The sequence below is a fragment of the Corythoichthys intestinalis genome, chromosome 21, assembly GCF_030265065.1.
Source record: "Corythoichthys intestinalis isolate RoL2023-P3 chromosome 21, ASM3026506v1, whole genome shotgun sequence".
Classification (NCBI taxonomy): domain Eukaryota; kingdom Metazoa; phylum Chordata; class Actinopteri; order Syngnathiformes; family Syngnathidae; genus Corythoichthys; species Corythoichthys intestinalis.
Window position 1 is genome coordinate 7071672 of NC_080415.1, and position 22606 is coordinate 7094277.

The 22606-nt window shown below is 44.8% G+C and overlaps 1 protein-coding gene across 1 annotated transcript; it reads left to right on the forward strand.

The window, feature by feature from the left end:
• Nucleotides 1-1932: 1932 nt before the first annotated feature.
• On the forward strand, nt 1933-21854 carry LOC130909898 (involucrin-like). The gene is made up of 4 exons (XM_057826838.1): nt 1933-1965; nt 2018-2278; nt 2915-2933; nt 21635-21854. The coding sequence occupies exons 1-4, from the start codon at nt 1933-1935 to the stop codon at nt 21802-21804; spliced, it is 483 nt and encodes a 160-aa protein (XP_057682821.1). The 3' UTR covers nt 21805-21854.
• Nucleotides 21855-22606: the final 752 nt, after the last annotated feature.

Here is a 22606-nt window from a genome sequence, read left to right on the forward strand (position 1 = left end):
CTTCCTCAGGGCCTGGACAACTTGCCATCATTAATGGAAGAAGGAATTCAAAGGTTTATCAGGATGTTTTGCAGGAAAACCTGAGGCAATATGTCAGACAGTTGAAGCTAAAATGCAGATGGATGCTGCAACAAGACAATGATCCAAAGCACAGAAGTAAATCAATTTCAGAATGGTTTCAGAAGAACAAAATACACATTCTGGAGTGGCCAAGTCAAAGTCCAGACTTGAACCCCATTGAGACTCTGTGGCATGACCTACAGAGAGTGATTCATGCCAGACATCCCAGGAAGCTGACTGTACTCCAGCTGTTTTGTCAAGAAGAATGGGCCAAGATTAGTCCTAATCAATGTGCCAGACTGATCTGCAGATACAGGAAGCATCTGGTTGAAGTCATTGCTGCCAAAGGGGGCGGGGGGCGCAAAATATTAAATGTGATTCTTCTGTCATTGTTTGCTGTTACGTCCCATGGACGGCTCGCTAAGGGGGTAACATAAAACGAGCCACACAAGTTCACAAGTGGCACAAATTTATTTACACAGTCAAACTCGCAATGAACAATATATACAAAATGTGGAAGAAGCGCGGCTTCAGGGTAAGCCCAGGCCAAAACAACAAACAAAAGAAATCTACACTTCAACCCCACCCGCTAACTAAACCCTGATCGTAAAAATTAAAGAACAAAAAGACAGTCACTACTCCTAGCTGCTTACACTAAACAAAACAGGAGAAAACGGGTTCAACAGAAATGGCAGCTTACCCCTACTGCTTCAGTGCTGTTATTTACAGTGGTGAACAAAAACAATCCAATAACGAATAAACACAAAAGACCTCACCGAAAAAGCGGGAGTGTAACAAAGTGGCGATCAAACGCACACGAGAGTGAATGGCGAGCAAACAGCTGGCGAGGAAGACCGCGGCACGAATGCTGTCAAATGCTGTCAGTTGACAGCGTCTGGTTTTTCAACCTTGGCGCCCTTTTTGTGGCCAATCAGCGGCGGCGACATGGTCGGTCCGTCCGGCGCCGATCATCTTACGTCACAGTGGGAGGGGAAGCAGCCAGCTGGCGGAGGGGACGATAAGCTGACTGAAAGAGTCTAAAAAAAAAACAATAATTAAACGGCCAAGGCCGTCACATTTCCATACTATCCTCATTAAAATAAGAAAACCTGTAAATGTTTGGGTGTTTTAGTTAAAGCAGACACTGTTTTTTCTTCTGTGTGATTTTGACAAAGGTCTGATCACATTTGATGGTGATTTTACGCAGAAATATAAAAGACTCCAAAAGGTTCAGATCCTTTTTCGCACCACTGTAACCTCAGCCTCTACTGTAGCGTCAATTCTGTGTGCTTTATAATGCGATGCGCCTTATATATGAAAAAAGTTTTAAACAGGCCATTCATTGAAGGTTCGTCTTATAATTCGGTGCGCCTTATAGTGCAAAAAATGCGGTACATTATTATCCGAACACTTTTGGGACTGAGTCAATGCATTTTTTTGTTTTGCTCACAACTTCTCCACATTTCAAAACTCTTGATACTGGCGGTGGTTCAAAGAAACATACGTCTTCGGTTAGGAGCACGTTTTGAAGATTCTGCTTTAAGCTGCTATTGCTAGTTGGAGTGGTAAAGTGGTGACACTGGCACTCATTGGGTTCAATTAGCAGCAGCTGTGGTCACTTGACATTTGCTATAAAATATCCTCTGCTTCAGATTCAGGTTATGGTAACGGAAGCAATGGCTGCGGCTTGGCTAGTGGTTGCGCTGGTGCATGCCCTCTTGATGAGTAGAGGTGGGCAATGCTCTTTTTTTCATGTTACAACAGCAAATGAATTTATGCTCAAAACCCAATCTGTTTGTGTGTCTGCAGCACTTTGTTTTCCAGCTGGTGCCACGACACGGGATGGATCCAATTCTGGCCTTAAAGGTAAAAATGTCATTCGTGAATGAAATTTGTGATGTTAAGGTAGGTTTTGTTTGTTTCAGATGTTACTCCTGATAAAGATGATTCAATCAAGAAGTCATTTGAATTTCTCCGGTCTTTGGATTTTGTGCTGAAACAAAGCTACAACGTGAGCACCAAGGGCCAGCAGAACGACGCCCAACAGCTAATCCACAACGTGACAGTCAAGGCCCAGCAGAACGATGACCAACAGCTAATCCACAACGTGACCATCAGGGCCCAGCAGAACGACGACCAACAGCAAGTCCACAACGTGACCGTCAAGGACCAGCAGAATGACGACGACCAACAGCAAATGCACAACATGAGCGTCAAGGCCCAGCAGAATGACGACGACCAACAGCAAATGCACAACGTGAGCGTCAAGGCCCAGCAGAATGACGACGACCAACAGCAAATGCACAACGTGAGCGTCAAGGCCCAGCAGAATGACGACGACCAACAGCAAATGCACAACGTGAGCGTCAAGGCCCAGCAGAATGACGACGACCAACAGCAAATGCACAACGTGAGCGTCAAGGCCCAGCAGAATGACGACGACCAACAGCAAATGCACAACGTGAGCGTCAAGGCCCAGCAGAATGACGACGACCAACAGCAAATGCACAACGTGAGCGTCAAGGCCCAGCAGAATGACGACGACCAACAGCAAATGCACAACGTGAGCGTCAAGGCCCAGCAGAATGACGACGACCAGCAGCAGCAAATGCACAACGTGAGCGTCAAGGCCCAGCAGAATGACGACGACGACCATCAGCACATGCACAACGTGAGCGTCAAGGCCCAGCAGAACGACGACGACCAACGGCAAATGCACAACGTGAGCGTCAAGGCCCAGCAGAACGACGACAACCACCACGACCATCAGCACATGCACAACGTGAGCATCAAGGCCCAGCAGAACGACGACAACCACCACGACCATCAGCACATGCACAACGTGAGCGTCAAGGCCCAGCAGAACGACGACAACCACCACGACCATCAGCACATGCACAACGTGAGCGTCAAGGCCCAGCAGAACGACGACGACCAGCAGCACATGCACAACGTGAGCGTCAAGGCCCAGCAGAACGACGACGACCAGCAGCACATGCACAACGTGAGCGTCAAGGTCCAGCAGAATGACGACGACCAGCAGCACATGCACAACGTGAGCGTCAAGGTCCAGCAGAATGACGACGACCAGCAGCAAATGCACAACGTGAGCGTCAAGGTCCAGCAGAATGACGACGACCAACAGCAAATGCACAACGTGAGCGTCAAGGCCCAGCAGAATGACGACGACCAACAGCAAATGCACAACGTGAGCGTCAAGGCCCAGCAGAATGACGACGACCAACAGCAAATGCACAACGTGAGCGTCAAGGCCCAGCAGAATGACGACGACCAACAGCAAATGCACAACGTGAGCGTCAAGGCCCAGCAGAATGACGACGACCAACAGCAAATGCACAACGTGAGCGTCAAGGCCCAGCAGAATGACGACGACCAACAGCAAATGCACAACGTGAGCGTCAAGGCCCAGCAGAATGACGACAACGACGACCAACGGCAAATGCACAACGTGAGCGTCAAGGCCCAGCAGAATGACGACAACGACGACCAACGGCACATGCACAACGTGAGCGTCAAGGCCCAGCAGAATGACGACAACGACGACCATCAGCACATGCACAACGTGAGCGTCAAGGCCCAGCAGAATGACGACAACGACGACCATCAGCACATGCACAACGTGAGCATCAAGGCCCAGCAGAATGACGACGACCAACGGCAAATGCACAACGTGAGCGTCAAGGCCCAGCAGAACGACCATCAGCACATGCACAACGTGAGCGCCGAGGCCCAGCAGAATGACGACCAACAGCAAATGCACATCGTGAGCGTCGAGGCCCAGCAGAATGACGACGACCAACAGCAAATGCACAACATGAGCGTCGAGGCCCAGCAGAATGACGACGACCAACAGCAAATGCACAACATGAGCGTCGAGGCCCAGCAGAATGACGACGACCAACAGCAAATGCACAACTTGAGCGTCGAGGCCCAGCAGAACGACCACCACCATCAGCACATGCACAACGTGAGCGTCAAGGCCCAGCAGAACGACCATCAGCACATGCACAACGTGAGCGCCAAGGCCCAGCAGAATGACAACGACCAACAGCAAATGCACAACGTGAGCGTCAAGGCCCAGCAGAATGACGACGACCAACAGCAAATGCACAACGTGAGCGTCAAGGCCCAGCAGAATGACGACAACGACGACCAACAGCAAATGCACAACGTGAGCGTCAAGGCCCAGCAGAATGACGACAACGACGACCAACGGCAAATGCACAACGTGAGCGTCAAGGCCCAGCAGAATGACGACAACGACGACCAACGGCAAATGCACAACGTGAGCGTCAAGGCCCAGCAGAATGACGACAACGACGACCAACGGCAAATGCACAACGTGAGCGTCAAGGCCCAGCAGAATGACGACAACGACGACCAACGGCAAATGCACAACGTGAGCGTCAAGGCCCAGCAGAATGACGACAACGACGACCAACGGCAAATGCACAACGTGAGCGTCAAGGCCCAGCAGAATGACGACAACGACGACCATCAGCACATGCACAACGTGAGCGTCAAGGCCCAGCAGAATGACGACGACCAACGGCAAATGCACAACGTGAGCGTCAAGGCCCAGCAGAATGACGACGACCAACGGCAAATGCACAACGTGAGCGTCAAGGCCCAGCAGAATGACGACGACCAACGGCAAATGCACAACGTGAGCGTCGAGGCCCAGCAGAACGACCATCAGCACATGCACAACGTGAGCGTCGAGGCCCAGCAGAATGACGACGACCAACAGCAAATGCACAACATGAGCGTCGAGGCCCAGCAGAATGACGACGACCAACAGCAAATGCACAACATGAGCGTCGAGGCCCAGCAGAATGACGACGACCAACAGCAAATGCACAACTTGAGCGTCAAGGCCCAGCAGAACGACCACCACCATCAGCACATGCACAACGTGAGCGTCAAGGCCCAGCAGAATGACAACGACCAACAGCAAATGCACAACGTGAGCGTCGAGGCCCAGCAGAATGACGACGACCATCAGCACATGCACAACTTGAGCGTCGAGGCCCAGCAGAACGACCACCACCATCAGCACATGCACAACGTGAGCGTCGAGGCCCAGCAGAACGACCACCACCATCAGCACATGTACAACGTGAGCGCCAAGGCCCAGCAGAATGACTACCATCAGCACATGCACAACGTGAGCGTCAAGGCCCAGCAGAACGACATGAACTACCAGAGGGACAGAATGGAGGATGATGACGAATTGACTTTTTTTACTGTGAATGTTTAATGTGACCAGACCGAGCTGCAGTGTTGGAACATTTAAAAATAAAACTTTAAACTTACAGGATGGTGTTTGTTTCCTTGTGACTTTCAAATATACGTAGTGACAAATGTCTCTGGGGTGGGTGCGCTAAGCTGATTCTGTAGCTGCATAATTGTCATTAGCCATTTAAGTCTTTCGGTCCTTCCCCCTGCACGTAAAGGATACTGTGTATCACTAAACTAGAATCTCCAGTACGTGTCAAATTTGGAACAGTTTACATCAAATACAATTAAATTGTCATGTCGTAATCATAAGCTGATTTCGGGGGGGGCAGTTTTATTGTAAAGCAATAAAACTACAACCAAAATGAACTTTTTTTTTTTTTCTTTTTAATGGGTCAAGTTTTTGAACAGATGAGACTAGCACCTTAAACGGTCATTTGCTTTGCATATAATTTTCAAATTAGTGGAGGGCAGTTTTATTAAATGTTTTTTTGCAACTTTTTGGATCGATTTAGACAAATGTCCTACCCATAATATGGCCCAAACACAAAGGATTGCTTCAAAACCTTTTCTATGAAACAAGTGTTCAAATGCAAATTTTTCGATCATATTTTTTCGCATTCGAAAATGTTTTCTATGAAATTGTTTTTTGATTGAAGTTATTTTTCTGAAAATTTATTTTTTGAAGCAGCTTATTTTTTGATTGAATAATAGGCAAAAACATACTAGCCAAAATGTGGCCCAAACAAATCATTACTTCAATCAAAAAAGTTGCTTCAATCAAAACCTGACTCCAATATAAAAAAAAAAAAAATCCAAGAAAAATAGATTTCACGTGCATTTTTTTTAGTTCCAATTTTATTTTTGCATTCACTCTTTTAAATTGAAGTGACCTTTTTTGTTAAATGTTTTGATTGAAGCAACTTTTTTTTTACTGAACCAACATTTTTTGATTGAATAATAAAGACACAAATCTACCTCCATATGGGTCTGCCCAGGGGATACTATTTTTGACTGGGGTAACTACATTGGCACGACACCGGCGGACGTACCACAATCAAATCGTTGATTTGTATAAAGCTGAGAAAGGATACAAAACCATATCTAAAAGTCTGGATGTTCATCAATCGACATTCAAAGAAGTTGTCTATAAATGGAAAGAGTTTGGCACAATTGTTTGTCTCCCAATGAATGGCCGTCCACCAAAGATGATGCCAAGAGTTCAGTGCAGAATACTTAGAGGAATAAAAAAAGAACCCTAGAGTGTTTGCTAAAGACTTAAGAAATCACTGGCACAGTCTATGATCTCTGCGCACACATCTACCATATGTAAAACTATGGCCATGAATCGTGTTCATGGGAGGACTCCACGGAGGAAGCCACTGCTGTCTAAAAAAAACATTGTTGTTCGTTAAATGTACGTCACTTGGGCACGCCACAGATGTTTTGGCAAAATATTTTGTGGAATGATGAAACCAAAGTTGAATTGTTTGGGAGTAACACACAATGTCACGTGTGGAAGAAAAATGGAACAGCTCACCAACATCAACACCTCATCCCTACTGTGAATCATGGTGAAGGGAGCATCTTGATTTGGGGCTGTTTGGCTGCCTCAGGGCCTGGACAGCTTGCCATCTTTAATGGAAGAATAAATTCAAAGGTTTATCAGGATGTTTTGCAGGAAAACCTGAGGCTATCTGTCAGACAGTTGAAGCTAAAATGATGATGGATGCTGCAACAAGACAATGATCCAAAGCACAGAAGTAAATCAACTTCAGAATGGTTTCAGAAAAACAAAATAAACGTTCTGGAGTGGCCAAGTCAAAGTCCAGACTGGAAACCAATTGAGATGCTGTAGCATGAGCTAAAGACAGCGATTCATGTCAGACATCCCAGGAATCTGACTGCAGTTTTGTCGAGAAGAATAGGCCAAGATTAGATGAATGAATTCAAAAGTTTATCATAATGTTTTGCAGGAAAACCTGAGGCTGTCTGTCAGACAGTTGAAGCTAAAAAGAGGATGGATGCTGCAACAAGATAATGATCCAAAACACAGAAGTAAATGAATTTCAGAAAGAAGAACAAAATACACATTTTGGAGTGGCCAAGTCAAAGTCCAAACTTGAACCACATTGAGATGCTGTGGCATGACCTGAAGACAGCGATTCATGCCAGACATCCCAGGAATTTCACTGAACTACAGCAGTTTTTTCGAGAAGAATGGGCCAAGATTAGCCCTGATCGATGTGTCAGACTGATCTGCAGCAACAGAAAGCGTCTGGTTGAAGTTATTGCTGCCACAGGAGGGCCACGAAATATTAAATGTGATGGTTCACTTACTTATTTTCCCCCTTCTGTCATTGTTTGCATACTATCCTCATTAAAATATGAAAACCTATATACTGTATGTTTGGGTGGTTTTAGTTAAAGTAGACACTGTTTTTTCGTCTGTATGATTTTGACAGAGATCAGATCACATTTGATGGTGATTTTATGTAGAAATGTGAGAAATTCCAAAAGTTTCGGATACTTCTTCATACCACTATACATATCTAGGTAGTATCTATATATAGTGGTTACTTACACAGTGGGGATGTATTCCCCTGGGAATGCATTGGTGGTGTAGCTTATCAGCAGACAGGTCTTACCCACAGCCCTGAGAGACAATAGAGGGGAGAAGTTTAAAACAGTAGAATGCATTATGTGTAACATATCACTCTGAAGATGAATTATTTGTATGCAATTAGTAATGCAGGATGATATGGACAAAATATTTTATCACGATATGATTTTTAAAAAAAAAAAAATTTTTTTAACTGTACATCACAATAGTGATACGACACAATATATTTGTTGAATTATTTGGTGAAAAATTATCAAACAATTCTGACACTTTTAATTTTTCTATTTTAAACATTTATTTTAATCAATTACTCAAAATTATTGTTAAAAAACGCAAAAAAGATTGCGCATGTTTAAAAGTGAAAGGGCGTGTGTAATATACATGTCAGGGAAATTCAACTTTGAACTCCAAGACAAGTGTCAACTCACTAAGTCGATGAGATGCAGTGGCATGACTTTAAGACAGCGATTCATGTCAGACATCCCAGGAATCTGACTGCAGTTTTGTCGAGAAGAATAGGCCAAGATTAGATGAATGAATTCAAAAGTTTATCATAATGTTTTGCAGGAAAACCTAAGGCTGTCTGTCAGACAGTTGAAGCTAAAAAGAGGATGGATGCTGCAACAAGATAATGATCCAAAACACAGAAGTAAATGAACTTCAGAAAGAAGAACAAAATACACATTTTGGAGTGGCCAAGTCAAAGTCCAAACTTGAACCACACTGAGATGCTGTGGCATGACCTGAAGACAGCGATTCATGCCAGACATCCCAGGAATTTCACTGAACTACAGCAGTTTTGTCGAGAAGAATGGGCCAAGATTAGCCCTGATCGATGTGTCAGACTGATCTGCAGCAACAGGAAGCGTCTGGTTGAAGTTATTGCTGCCACAGGAGGGCCACGAAATATTAAATGTGATGGTTCACTTACTAATTTTCCCCCTTCTGTCATTGTTTGAATACTATCTTCATTAAAATATGAAAACCTGAAAATGTTTGGGTGGTTTTAGTTAAAGCAGACACTGTTTTTTTTTCTTCTGTGTGATTTTGACAAAGATCTGATCACATTTGATGGGGATTATGTGCAGAAATATGAAAAATTCCAAAAGGTTCACGTACTTTTTCATACCACTGTAACCTCAGCCTCTACTGTAGCGTCTATTCTGTGCACCTTTTAATGTGATGTGCCTTATATATTAAAAAAGTTTTAAAATAGGGCATTCATTGAAGGTTCGCCTGATAATTCGGTGCGCCTTATAGTGTGGAAAATGCGGCACATTATGATCTGAACACTTTTTTGGACTGAGTCAATTCTTTTTTTTTTTTTTTGCTCACAACTTCTTCACATTTGGGAAACCTGATGATACTAGCATGCATAAAAATGTTTTGCCAACTGGAACAGATCAGGGTACACATTTGGATGGTTCTGCCATTAAATTAGCGGGTTTTCTGCTCTACCCAGTGGTGGATCAGTAAAGTATTGCTGCACCTCATTGTTGCATCTGCTGAGGCATTCCATCAGGCCATTTGGGGGCCCTAAGCAAAATAATGCCAAGGGGCCCATATTTTTGGCCAACCATTTCGTCACAGTGTACTGTGAAACCCATACATGCAATCCAACCCATACTGTACGTCCATATTTTGTATATTAATCATATTTTGTTGCACTGCATACTTAAAACTTCTCACCCCAAATGACATGTAATGACAAGAAAATGAATGTTTGCATGGATAAACGGCAATGCGCGCCACGTTATTCACAATGCTCTATTAACAATGTATAAAATGAAGTTGCCAGATTGGGGGCCAACTAGGGGTCAGGGGCCCTAAGCAGCTGCATAGTCTTTGTATAGGCTGCATAGTCTTTGCATTCCATGACTTCCTGGGATTACAAAACCTCCATGAAGTTGTCCCACCATCAAACGCAAAATTATATAAATTGATGTCAATCGTTTTTACTACGTTTGTGCTGTAAAAAGTTTCGTTTGTGCTGCTTTTTCGTATGTTGGGACACCCTTCTGTTACTGAGTACAATCCGTCAGCTCCGACGGAGGGGCTGCGATTGACGTCATCACTCGAAACTAATAGCTCAATATCTATAAAACGATAGCAGCACAAACAATGTTTTACAGCACAAACGTATGGTATGGTATGGTAGTGTAAACGAATGGCACCATTTCGGGTCCATTTTGGTATAAATGGGGGGGCCGCATGACGTCATCACTAGAAATGTCACAATCTGTCTGTCTGTCTGAATTGAGACAGCCAGTGTCTGTGACCCACCGGATTGGACCATGAACCAAAAGTGGTGTTTCATTCAACCCTAAATGAAACAGTTTCTGTTTCATATGGCATATGTCGGTTCAATAGAAATGTAGGTCATTGGTTCGGAGCACATTTTGAAGATTCTGTTTCAAGCTGCTATCGCTAGTTGGAGTGGTAAAGTGGTGACACTGGCACTAATTAAGTCCAATTAGCAGCAGCTGTGGTCACTTTGACATTTGTTATAAAATCTCATCTGCTTTCACATTCAGGTTATGGTCGCAGAAGAAATGGCTGCAGCTTGGTTTGTGGTTGCGCTGGTGCATGCCTTCTTGATGAGTAGAGGTGGGAAATCCTCCTTTTTTTCATGTTACAACAGCAAATGAATTTATGCTCAAAACCCAATCTGTTTGTTTGTGTGTCTGTAGCGCTTTGTTTTCCGGCTGGTGCCACTACACGGGATGGATCCAATGCAGGCCTTAAAGGTAAAAATGTCATTCGTGAATGAAATATGTTTGCAATGTTAAGATTGGTTTGGTTTGTTCCAGGTGTTACTCCTAATGATGATGATTCAGTCAAGAAGGCATTTGAACTTCTCCGGTCTTTGGATTTTGTGCTGAAGCAAAGCTACAATGTGAGCGCCAAGGGCCCGCAGAACGACCAGCACCAACAGCAAATCCACAACGCGACCATCAAGGGCCAGCAGAACGACGACCAACAGCAAATGCACAACATGAGCGTCAAGGCCCAGCAGAACGACGACCAGCAGCAAATGCACAACATGAGCGTCAAGGCCCAGCAGAACGACGACCAGCAGCAAATGCACAACATGAGCGTCAAGGCCCAGAAGAACGACGACAACCAGCAGCAAATGCACAACATGAGCGTCAAGGCCCAGCAGAACGACGACGACGACCAGCAGCAAATGCACAACATGAGCGTCAAGGCCCAGCAGAACGACGACGACGACCAGCAGCAAATGCACAACATGAGCGTCAAGGCCCAGCAGAACGACGACGACGACCAGCAGCAAATGCACAACATGAGCGTCAAGGCCCAGCAGAACGACGACCACCAGCAGCAAATGCACAACATGAGTGTCAAGGCCCAGCAGAACGACAACCACCAGCAGCAAATGCACAACATGAGCGTCAAGGCCCAGCAGAACGACGACGACGACGACCAGCAGCAAATGCACAACATGAGCGTCAAGGCCCAGCAGAACGACGACGACGACCAGCAGCAAATGCACAACATGAGCGTCAAGGCCCAGCAGAACGACGACGACGACCAGCAGCAAATGCACAACATGAGCGTCAAGGCCCAGCAGAACGACGACGACGACCAGCAGCAAATGCACAACATGAGCGTCAAGGCCCAGCAGAACGACGACCACCAGCAGCAAATGCACAACAAGAGCGTCAAGGCCCAGCAGAACGACGACCACCAGCAGCAAATGCACAACAAGAGCGTCAAGGCCCAGCAGAACGACGACCACCAGCAGCAAATGCACAACATGAGCGTCAAGGCCCAGCAGAACGACGACGACGACCAGCAGCAAATGCACAACATGAGCGTCAAGGCCCAGCAGAACGACGACCACCAGCAGCAAATGCACAACATGAGCGTCAAGGCCCAGCAGAACGATGACCACCAGCAGCAAATGCACAACATGAGCGTCAAGGCCCAGCAGAACGATGACCACCAGCAGCAAATGCACAACATGAGCGTCAAGGCCCAGCAGAACGACGACCACCAGCAGCAAATGCACAACATGAGCGTCAAGGCCCAGCAGAACGACGACCACCAGCAGCAAATGCACAACATGAGCGTCAAGGCCCAGCAGAACGACGACCACCAGCAGCAAATGCACAACATGAGCGTCAAGGCCCAGCAGAACGACGACCACCAGCAGCAAATGCACAACATGAGCGTCAAGGCCCAGCAGAACGACGACCACCAGCAGCAAATGCACAACATGAGCGTCAAGGCCCAGCAGAACGACGACCACCAGCAGCAAATGCACAACAAGAGCGTCAAGGCCCAGCAGAACGACGACCACCAGCAGCAAATGCACAACAAGAGCGTCAAGGCCCAGCAGAACGACGACCACCAGCAGCAAATGCACAACGTGAGCGTCAAGGCCCAGCAGAACGACGACCACCAGCAGCAAATGCACAACGTGAGCGTCAAGGCCCAGCAGAACGATGACGACGACCAGCAGCAAATGCACAACGTGAGCGTCAAGGCCCAGCAGAACGATGACGACGACCAGCAGCAAATGCACAACGTGAGCGTCAAGGCCCAGCAGAACGACGACGACGACCAGCAGCAAATGCACAACGTGAGCGTCAAGGCCCAGCAGAACGACGACGACGACCAGCAGCAAATGCACAACGTGAGCGTCAAGGCCCAGCAGAACGACGACCACCAGCAGCAAATGCACAACGTGAGCGTCAAGGCGCAGCAGAACGACGACCACCAGCAGCAAATGCACAACGTGAGCGTCAAGGCGCAGCAGAACGACGACCACCAGCAGCAAATGCACAACGTGAGCGTCAAGGCCCAGCAGAACGACGACCACCAGCAGCAAATGCACAACGTGAGCGTCCAGGCCCAGCAGAACGACGACCACCAGCAGCAAATGCACAACGTGAGCGTCCAGGCCCAGCAGAACGACGACCACCAGCAGCAAATGCACAACGTGAGCGTCAAGGCCCAGCAGAACGACGACCACCAGCAGCAAATGCACAACGTGAGCGTCAAGGCCCAGCAGAACGACGACCACCAGCAGCAAATGCACAACGTGAGCGTCAGGGCCCAGCAGAACGACGACCACCAACAGCAAATGCACAACGTGAGCGTCAGGGCCCAGCAGAACGACGACGACCAGCAGCAAATGCACAACGTGAGCGTCAGGGCCCAGCAGAACGACAACATGAGCTACCAGAGGGACGTAATGGACGATGATTTGATTTTTTTTACGGTGAATGTTTAACTTGACCGGCTCGATCTACAGTGTTGAAAGGGAACATTTAAAAAAAAATAAATAAAACTTTAAACTTGCACAACTGTTTGTTTCCTTGTGACCTTAAATACCTCTGGGGGCGGGGGCTCCTAAGCTGATTCTGTAGCTGCATAGTTATCATTTGACATTTCTAAATTTAATGTGCCCCCCCCACACACACACACATGCAAGTTAACTGCATAGCACTAAACTCGAAGTACATGCGAAACTTGGAACTGTTTAGTAAACATTGAATGGATGAGTCTAGTGATGGGTCTGTGAGACCTCATGAAGCGTGTTGACACAGTGACTCACTGTTGAGTGTGGCTATTGTGTCATTGAATACTGACACCTACTGGACATAAAAAATAAAAAATAGAGTGACACTGAATTGACCTAGCACAAGGTTCACTAAATCCGGACCTCTGTAACCACTTTTCCTGTCGTGTTTTCCATGTCTCTCCCCAAACACCTGAATCAAATGATTGTCATCAGCAACCTCTCAAGAAGCCTGATGACCCTGATCTTGATTCGGGTGTGTTGGAGGAGGGAGACATGAAAAACACGACAGGAAAAGTGGCACCGAGGTCCGGATTTAGTGAGCCCTGAAGCATGTGAAATTTGTCTTTGCATTCATATTGCATTATTCCATATCTTTTATGTGAACATATGTGAAAATGTAAGTAATGGGTGAATGAGGATGCTTGTGGACTTTTTGTTCTGAGAATTTGTGGGGGGGTTTTATGTTTAAAATTTAGTTGGTACTTGGTTCCTTTTTTTTTGTTTTTTTACTAGCAATTCACCTGCTGTGGACAACACACGCATGGAACCAACGATACCAGCATGCACAAGAACTTAGCCAGTTGAAAGGTTGGGATAAAATGTCAATTGGCTCCTCCAGTAATGAAGAAAATCTGCATTGCGTGGCATGTTCGGCTCAGCCATGTATCGTTGCACTTTTGCAATTTCATCTACAGTTGCATTACTTCCTTGAATCCCCACTCCATCTTAGTGCTACCATAGGCCATCACAAAAAAATTGAAGTGGACAGTAAATTATAGCTTAATTACTAGAGGTGTGCATCGGCACTGCACTCACGATTCGATTCGATTACGATTCGGAGGCCCACGATTCGATTCGATTCAGAGGGTCACGATTCGATTCGGTTCGATTCGGCAATGCATCTCGATGCATTAAAGCCTGCGATGCATTAAAATTCTAAAGCAAAACATTTTTCGTGAATCATGAGTCAACACAAGCGGTCAGACATTAAACAACTTTTTATTGGCTCTTGTGTCACTCCTGGTTTAAGTCAAATGAAAATAGTATACTTTCAGACACACAGTAGCACTCCCTCTTTCTCCGCTTCAGCCATTGTTATGTTATGTCCTATCTCTCTGCTCTCTCGATTGCAACTGTGCATGTCTGTGACGTTACTCCTTTGAGGAAGTGGATTTGGGTTTCTTGTCCCCCCTGCATTCCTTTGAATGTAAAGTAGCTTCCTCTACAGGTAAGCATGAGAATAATAATACAAATGGGGAAACCAAATCCGTTGCATCACCGGAATTGCGCAGGGAAGATTTTTGAACATACTTATATTAGAGCCTAGCTCGGGCCTAAAAAATCCAGCCCGACCCGACTCGGCCCGGCCTGCGCATATTAAAGCCCGACCCGGCCCGAGCAATTAACTTACCTTGCAGGCCCAGGCCCGAAAAAACCCGAAATTTCATTTTTTATTTGTATGCCCGAGTCCCGAAAACCCCCAAAATTTTACGTTTTATTAGTCGGCCCTTCGCCCGGAACCCCCCGAAAATGTACGTTTTATTCATAGGCCTGAGCCCGTTTTATGTGTGAGGACTCAGGTGGGGGAGGAAATGCGGGGATGCGATGCTTGGTTGCATTTTTGTGACGATGCCATGTGCATAATGATAACAAATTAAAGCCCGTCTTTTGTAACAAATTCTCCCAGTTAAACAAGACTGTAAGATGCATATTCAATAAATATTTATATCTTTCATATTTTTGTGTCTGTTCTATCAGGTGGATAGTTCATGCATCATTTCCTCGGCAAAATGCAATAGACATTTAATTTCTTCGAGTTGGCAGGAAAAAAACGCAAGTTTTCTTAATGTTTAAATAGTCTACATATTTTTCTGATCATTATAAATGCATTTACACAACAAAATAACACTGGAAAGGTTTGTTAAATATATTTCTGTGTGGGATATTTTGCTCACTACGCGCCTCTATGACAATGAGAGGAACAGCAGCATATACAAAAATAAACTAAAATACTGTTAAACAACATTCTTTATTTTAATGACTCGCATTAGAACACACAAAAGAACAACCTGCCTTAAGGAGCACTGAAACAAAATAAATAATAACATTTAAAGGAACACCACAATGTCCTGCTTAGCACGAAGAGGTGCAGCCCACGAAACAAATGATAATAACGATGTTTGACTAATATCATCTTTTAGGCCAGTACAGTTTTTAAAATGCCTGCTCAGCGTCAAGGTGCCAGTCTTTCTGCTCTCGTACGAGAGCAAAACGCCACATTTGTTGCATTCGGCAAGGCCGACACGGTTTTCTGTAGCATCTTCCACTATCGATTTAAATCCTTTGCACATACCACTCGTGGATTCTTGCCTTTTCAATCCCCACGTCTTTAGTTTGCTTTTCACCTCTTGCTGCTCTATGTTGAAATTCGAAAAGGAAATATGAGGATGCAGTTGCAGACTTGCGGAGAGGCCAAAGCGCGAGGGGAAGATTAAAAGGAGGGCGGGGCCACGGCGTTCATGTGCGCAAACAATGCCCTGGCTTTGCTGCAGCTCATGTTTGGGATTACCAAAGCGCCTTCTCTCTGTTTTATCCAATTTATTTATTTTTATGACTAATATTCCTTAGTTTAACATCCATACATCGTTTTAGTATACAAATATATATTTATTTTTAAAACAAAAAGTCCGACCCGACCCGACCCGAACGTAAATCATTCATATTTTGGGCCCGACTCAGCCCGAAATTCGGGTCGGGTTGGGTCGGGTTCGGGCTCAAGATCTAGGCTATTAGTCTCATATATTTTAAAATGCGCTGAATCGATTCGGCTTGTTGCCCGCATCGAAATGAATCGTCCATGCCCCGCATCGGGATGCATTGCCGCATCGATTATTGTTGACACCAGTATTAATTACCAATTTCTAATAAATTACCAACAAAACTACTGAGGGAAAGTAAAGGAATGGCTCTATTCCTGTATCTTGGGATCAGGGGTCGCGTTAACCGAATATTTTCCGTCGTTGACCGATTTTTTAAAACGGTGAAGGAAAAAACTGAAGTCCACCTGTCATTTTGACAGGTTGCAATTCACACCCCAGACCACAGGGTGGCGAGTGAGCATATTAATTAGCTATTGTCTCTCTTGATGCATGACGTCGTTGGCCTTACTCTGAAAAATGTCAAGGCAACTGAGTGTCCGAAGTTTCTTCAAAAAGCCCCAAAACGACGATGGTGTTGATAAAAGAGGTGAAAAAACAGGGACTGCACAAGCGGGCACGCAATTCAAGTCCATGCGCACCAGGAGGAAGATGTAAGACTCCGTTCAGGCCACAGCAGGTGAACTGTTAATTTCATTGTTCCTTATGTAGCCTTACCTACTGGGGCCACAGTCAGCTGTTTTTGTCACTGCGGAGAAAAAGTTACATATTCATCTACTTGATGTGTGATGGCACGGTGTGGATTCTCTGTTAAGCTTGTTCGGACAGAATATTAATTTAAAATGAATGAAAACTAAATACTATTGAATATGTTGAAGCGGTATGCAATGTTAAGAGTCTTGTTAGCTCAAATTGCTGTGTCCAGCCGCTGTAGCTCTGCTGCTCTCTGTGAACTCTCTCTTCATATTCAAGCCGGAACGCGCGCGGCTCTTAAGTGTCTCTGTCACGTGACTGTGTCGTAGCCGCTAACGCGCTCGGCCAAATGGACACACAAGTACGGCAGGTGAACTATGCCAAACAAAGGGTCACCACAATGTCATTATCATCATTTTAAAAATTTAAGTGACGGGTAAAAATAGATTATGACCGGATTTTTATGACCCTGTCAGTCAAAATGACAGACAACGAAAAAGTCTAGCGCAACCTCTGCTTGGGATTATCAGAAACTTTATTGTTTGTGTTTGACAGGTTGAAAGTACGTACAAATGTGACATTTCACCTGCAAAAAAAATGTGAATAATGTAGCCGGTGTTCAAGTAGCCAACGCCATGCGACGCGATCCATTCAACACGTTCAAGTCAGGATTCATACCCGCGCGCACGACGCGTCCAGTATGAAAGACGAGTGCTCTGACCACTAAACTAGCAGCCCCATCCTTAGGCAAGTGCTCTGACCTCTAAGCTAGTAGCTTAAATGCCAGGGGATCCTCTTGAAGGCATCGAAATGGAGGTTTCCACGCACCACAAATGACGGACCCGTATGTACCTGTTACACTAATAAAGTAAGAGTTACCTTAAAATTAATTGTATTTTGAATGGAAGATAACAAGTGTGTTTTCCCTGTGTTACGTCCATTACCACAACATGAAGACAACGAGGAAGTAACCGTGATATGTGGATTGTTTCAGCAGCTTCATCGCGTTCTTTTAAACCAGTTTGCCGCGTCTTGGCTGTGTCGACGCAGCTCAATGAGTTCATGCATCAGTCATGTGATTTTTATAAAGCGATACGCGCACCGACGCAGGGTATGCTCCATAAACTTTGGTATCACTGGACCCATCACGAGTGTATTGTCACACCCCTATTATATATTGCACGATCTGGAGCTAAAGGAAGCGTCTGGTTGAAGTTATTGCTGCCAAAGGGGTGTCCACAAAATATTAAATGTGATGGTTCACTTATTTTTTCTTCTTCTGTCATTGTTTGCATACTATCCTCATTAAAATATGAGAACCTGTAAATGTTTGGGTGGTTTTAGTTAAAGCTGACACTGTTTTTTCATCTGTGTGATTTTGACAGAGATCAGATCACAGTTGATGGTGATTTTATGCAGAAATGTGAGAAATTCCAAAAGGTTCAGATCATAGGCGGAGTCTGACTTTTGGAGCAGGGGGGCACAGCATGTTGATGACCCCAAAACGCAGTGTCAGCAATCAAATTAACTTTCAAGAATATTTATAAAAATAAGTTGAAAATGAGCGTTTTTTTGTTTCCCATCATTCTTGAGGGGAATCCTAAATCAGGCTGCTTAGAACAGCTATACTTTTTGCCAAGATCGTCATCCATTGAATATGGTACGCCCGCCGGTGTCATACCAATGTAGTTACCCCAGTCAAAAATTGTTTCAAAAGTTGCTTCAATCAAAAAAACAAAAAAAAAATTCAATCAAAATATATATTTTCAATGAAAAAGTCACTCAAATAAAAAAAAATATGTTTGAATGCAAAAATAAATTTGAAACTCAGAAAAGTGCATTTGAAAGCTATTTTTCTTTGGATTTTTTTTTTTTTTTTTTTTTTTTTTTTTGATTGAAGTCAGTTTTTTGGGGTGTTAAAGTAACTTTTTCGATTGAAGTAATGTTGTTTTGTGTTTGGGCCACAGTTTGGCTAGGACATGTATGTCTTTATTATTCAATCAAAAAATAAGTTGCTTCAAACAAAAAATATATGTTTTCAAAAGAAAAATCACTTCAATCAAAAAAAAAAAAAGAAACATTCCAATCATAGAAAAAAAGTTTTTGAATGTGAAAAATATTTGAGACACAAATATTTGCATTTGAACACTTAATTTCTCATTTTAAAAAATTTCTTTGATTTTAGCAATCCTTTTTGTGTGACATTTGTGTCTAAATTATTCAATTCACAAAAAAGTTGCTTCAGTCAAAAACAATATTTTCAAAAAAAAGAAAAAAATCATTTGAAAAATAAAATTGCCCTCTCTCAATTTTTTTTTTTTTTTTTTTAAATAATATGTAAAGCAAATGACGGTCTAAGGTGCTCGTCACATGATCTGTTCGAAAAATCATTTTGACCCATTATAAAAATATCTTTTTTTGTTCATTTTATTCATTTTTGTTGTTTGTTTTATGTCTTTACAACTTTTATATATATATATAGGAAAGTCAATTACATGCAATGACAATATTCGGCTACCAGGGGGGCCTGGACCCCCTGGACCCCCCTTAAACTCTGCTTATGGTTCAGATACTTTTCCATACCACTGTAACCTCAGTTTCTAATGTAGCGTCAATTCTATGTGCTTTATAATGTGATGTGCCTTATATATTTAAAAAAGTTTTAAAATAGGCCATTCATTGAAGATTCGCCTTATAATTTGGTGCGCCTTATAGTGCGAAAAATGCGGTACATTATTATCTGAACACTTTTTGGACTCAGTCATTTTATTTATTTTTTTTTTTGCTCACAACTTCTTCACATTTGGAAAACTCTTGATGATACTGGCATGCATAAAAATGTTTTGCCAACTGAAAAAGATGAGGGTACAGCCTCATAGCAGCGTACCAACTCTCTTAAAAACAGAAGGGTGTCCTAACACACGAAAAAACAACTGCGATTGATACCTATAAAACGATAGCAGCACAACAATGTTTTACAGCACAAACGTAGCATACACGAAAGGCACCGTCTTGGGTCCATTTTGCAAAAAATAGGGGGCAGTGTGACGTCATCAATCGAAATGTCAGAATCTGTCTGAATCGAGACAGCCAGTGTCTGTGACCCACCAGATTGGACTATGAAATGATAGTGGTGTTTCATTCAACCCTAAACGAAAAAGTTCCTGTTTCATACGCCATATGTCATGTGATTTGAAGAGCAGTGTTTCAATAGAAAAATACATAATCGGTTAGGAGCACGTTTAGAAGATTCTGCTTCAGGCTGCTATCACTTGTTGGAGTGGTAAAGTGGTGACACTGGCACTAATTAAGTCCAATTAGCAGCACCTGTGGTCACTTTGACAATTGTTATAAAATCGCATCTGCATCACATTCAGGTTACGGTCACAGAAGAAATGGCTGCAGCTTGGTTTGTGGTTGCGCTGGTGCAGGCCTTCTTGATGAGTAGAGGTGGGAAATGCTCCTTTTTTTTTTTTTTTCCCATGTTAGAACACCAAATGAATTTATGCTCAAAACCCAATATGTTTGTGTGTCTGTAGCGCTTTGTTTTCCAGCTGGTGCCACTACACGAGATGGATCCAGTGCTGGCCTTAAAGGTAAAAAATGTCATTTATCAATAATTTGTGATGGTAAGATTGGTTTGGTTTGGTTCAGATGTTACTCTGGATGATGATTCAGTCAAGAAGGCATTTGAGCTTCTCCAGTCTTTAGATTTTGTGCTGAAGCAAAGCTACAATGTCAGCACCAAGGGCCAGCAGAACGATGACCAGCAGCAAATGCACAACATGAGCGTCAAGGCCCAGCAGAACGACGACGACCAGCAGCAAATGCACAACATGAGCGTCAAGGCCCAGCAGAACGACGACCACCACCACCACCAGCAGCAGCAAATGCACAACATGAGCGTCAAGGCCCAGCAGAATGACGAAGACCAGCAGCAAATGCACAACATGAGCGTCAAGGCCCAGCAGAATGACGAAGACCAGCAGCAAATGCACAACATGAGCATCAAGGCCCAGCAGAATGACGACGACCACCAGCAGCAAATGCACAACATGAGCGCCAAGGCCCAGCAGAATGACGACGACCACCACCAGCAAATGTACAACATGAACGTCAAGGCCCAGCAGAACGACGACGACCAGCAAATGTACAACATGAGCGTCAAGGCCCAGCAGAACGACGACGACCAGCAAATGTACAACATGAGCGTCAAGGCCCAGCAGAACGACGACGACCAGCAAATGTACAACATGAGCGTCAAGGCCCAGCAGAACGACGACGACCAGCAAATGTACAACATGAGCGTCAAGGCCCAGCAGAACGACGACCACCAGCAAATGTACAACATGAGCGTCAAGGCCCAGCAGAACGACAACGACAACCACCAGCAAATGCACAACATGAGCGTCAAGGCCCAGCAGAATGACAACCAGCAGCAAATGCACAACGTGAGCGTCAAGGCCCAGCAGAATGACGACGAGCAGCAGCAAATGCACAACGTGAGCGTCAAGGCCCAGCAGAACGACGACGACGAGCAGCAGCAAATGCACAACGTGAGCGTCAAGGCCCAGCAGAACGACGACGACGAGCAGCAGCAAATGCACAACGTGAGCGTCAAGGCCCAGCAGAACGACGACGACGAGCAGCAGCAAATGCACAACGTGAGCGTCAAGGCCCAGCAGAATGACGACGACCAGCAGCAAATGCACAACGTGAGCGTCAAGGCCCAGCAGAATGACGACGACCAGCAGCAAATGCACAACGTGAGCGTCAAGGCCCAGCAGAACTACGACCAGCAGCAAATGCACAACGTGAGCGTCAAGGCCCTGCAGGACGACGACCAGCAGCAAATGCACAACGTGAGCGTCAAGGCCCTGCAGAACGACATGAGCTACCAGAGGGACGGAATGGAGGATGACGACGATGATGAATTGACATTTTTTACAGTGAATGTTTAACCTGACCAGCTTGAACGGGTCTTAAGAGAACATTAAAAAAATAAAATATAAAATAACCCATTCTGTAAGTTTTATTTTTTTTCTTGTGACCTTGAAAATATATCTGGGGATCGGTGGGGGGGGTGCTAAGCTGATTCTGTAGCTGCATGGTTGTCATTTGCCATTTCTAAATTTTAATCTGACCCCCCCCCCCCCCACACACACACACACACACACACACACACACACACGCAAGTCAACTGCATAGCACTAAACAACTTGGAGTAAAAGCGAAATTTAACTTTTTACCATAGGTGGATCTTCTATTCAGGCGAAGTAGGCAATCGCCTTAGGCCCCCAACGAGCAAGGGCTTGGGCCACCGGAGCCAGCAGCACCCCCAACTATTCGTCATATATAATTATGTCAGCATACCAAACACAAATCCTTTGAATGCTGCATTTTGTCTCGCCCCCCACACACTCACTACAATGGACTGTTCCACGACCTGAGTATGTTGCTTCATTTAATGGTGATGTTACGCTCGAGACAAGTGTCGAGCGCTCGCAGAAGTATTACAAATCAGTCGTCCCGATGTCTTGCTGGAACAGCTAGTGACGTCACGCTCGAAGCAGACGCCCAACAAGTGTCGAGCGCTCGCAGCAACAAGTATCCCGATACGTCGTACCGATGTCTCGCTTCATTCAGTGGAAAAACACCTGGCCGCGGAAGCGAAGCGTTGTCACGTGTCTGCTGTGACCGTGGATGTGTTACTCAGCGAGGGGTCGAGTCACTTTGGTTCAGTCAAACTCACAATGCTTGTAA

Coding starts and splice junctions, on each gene's coding strand:
- LOC130909898 (XM_057826838.1), top strand. CDS start 1,933: ATGTCATTCGTGAATGAAATTTGTGATGTTAAG. Junction 1,966..2,017: donor ATGAAATTTGTGATGTTAAG/GTAGGTTTTGTT, acceptor GATTCAATCAAG/AAGTCATTTGAATTTCTCCG.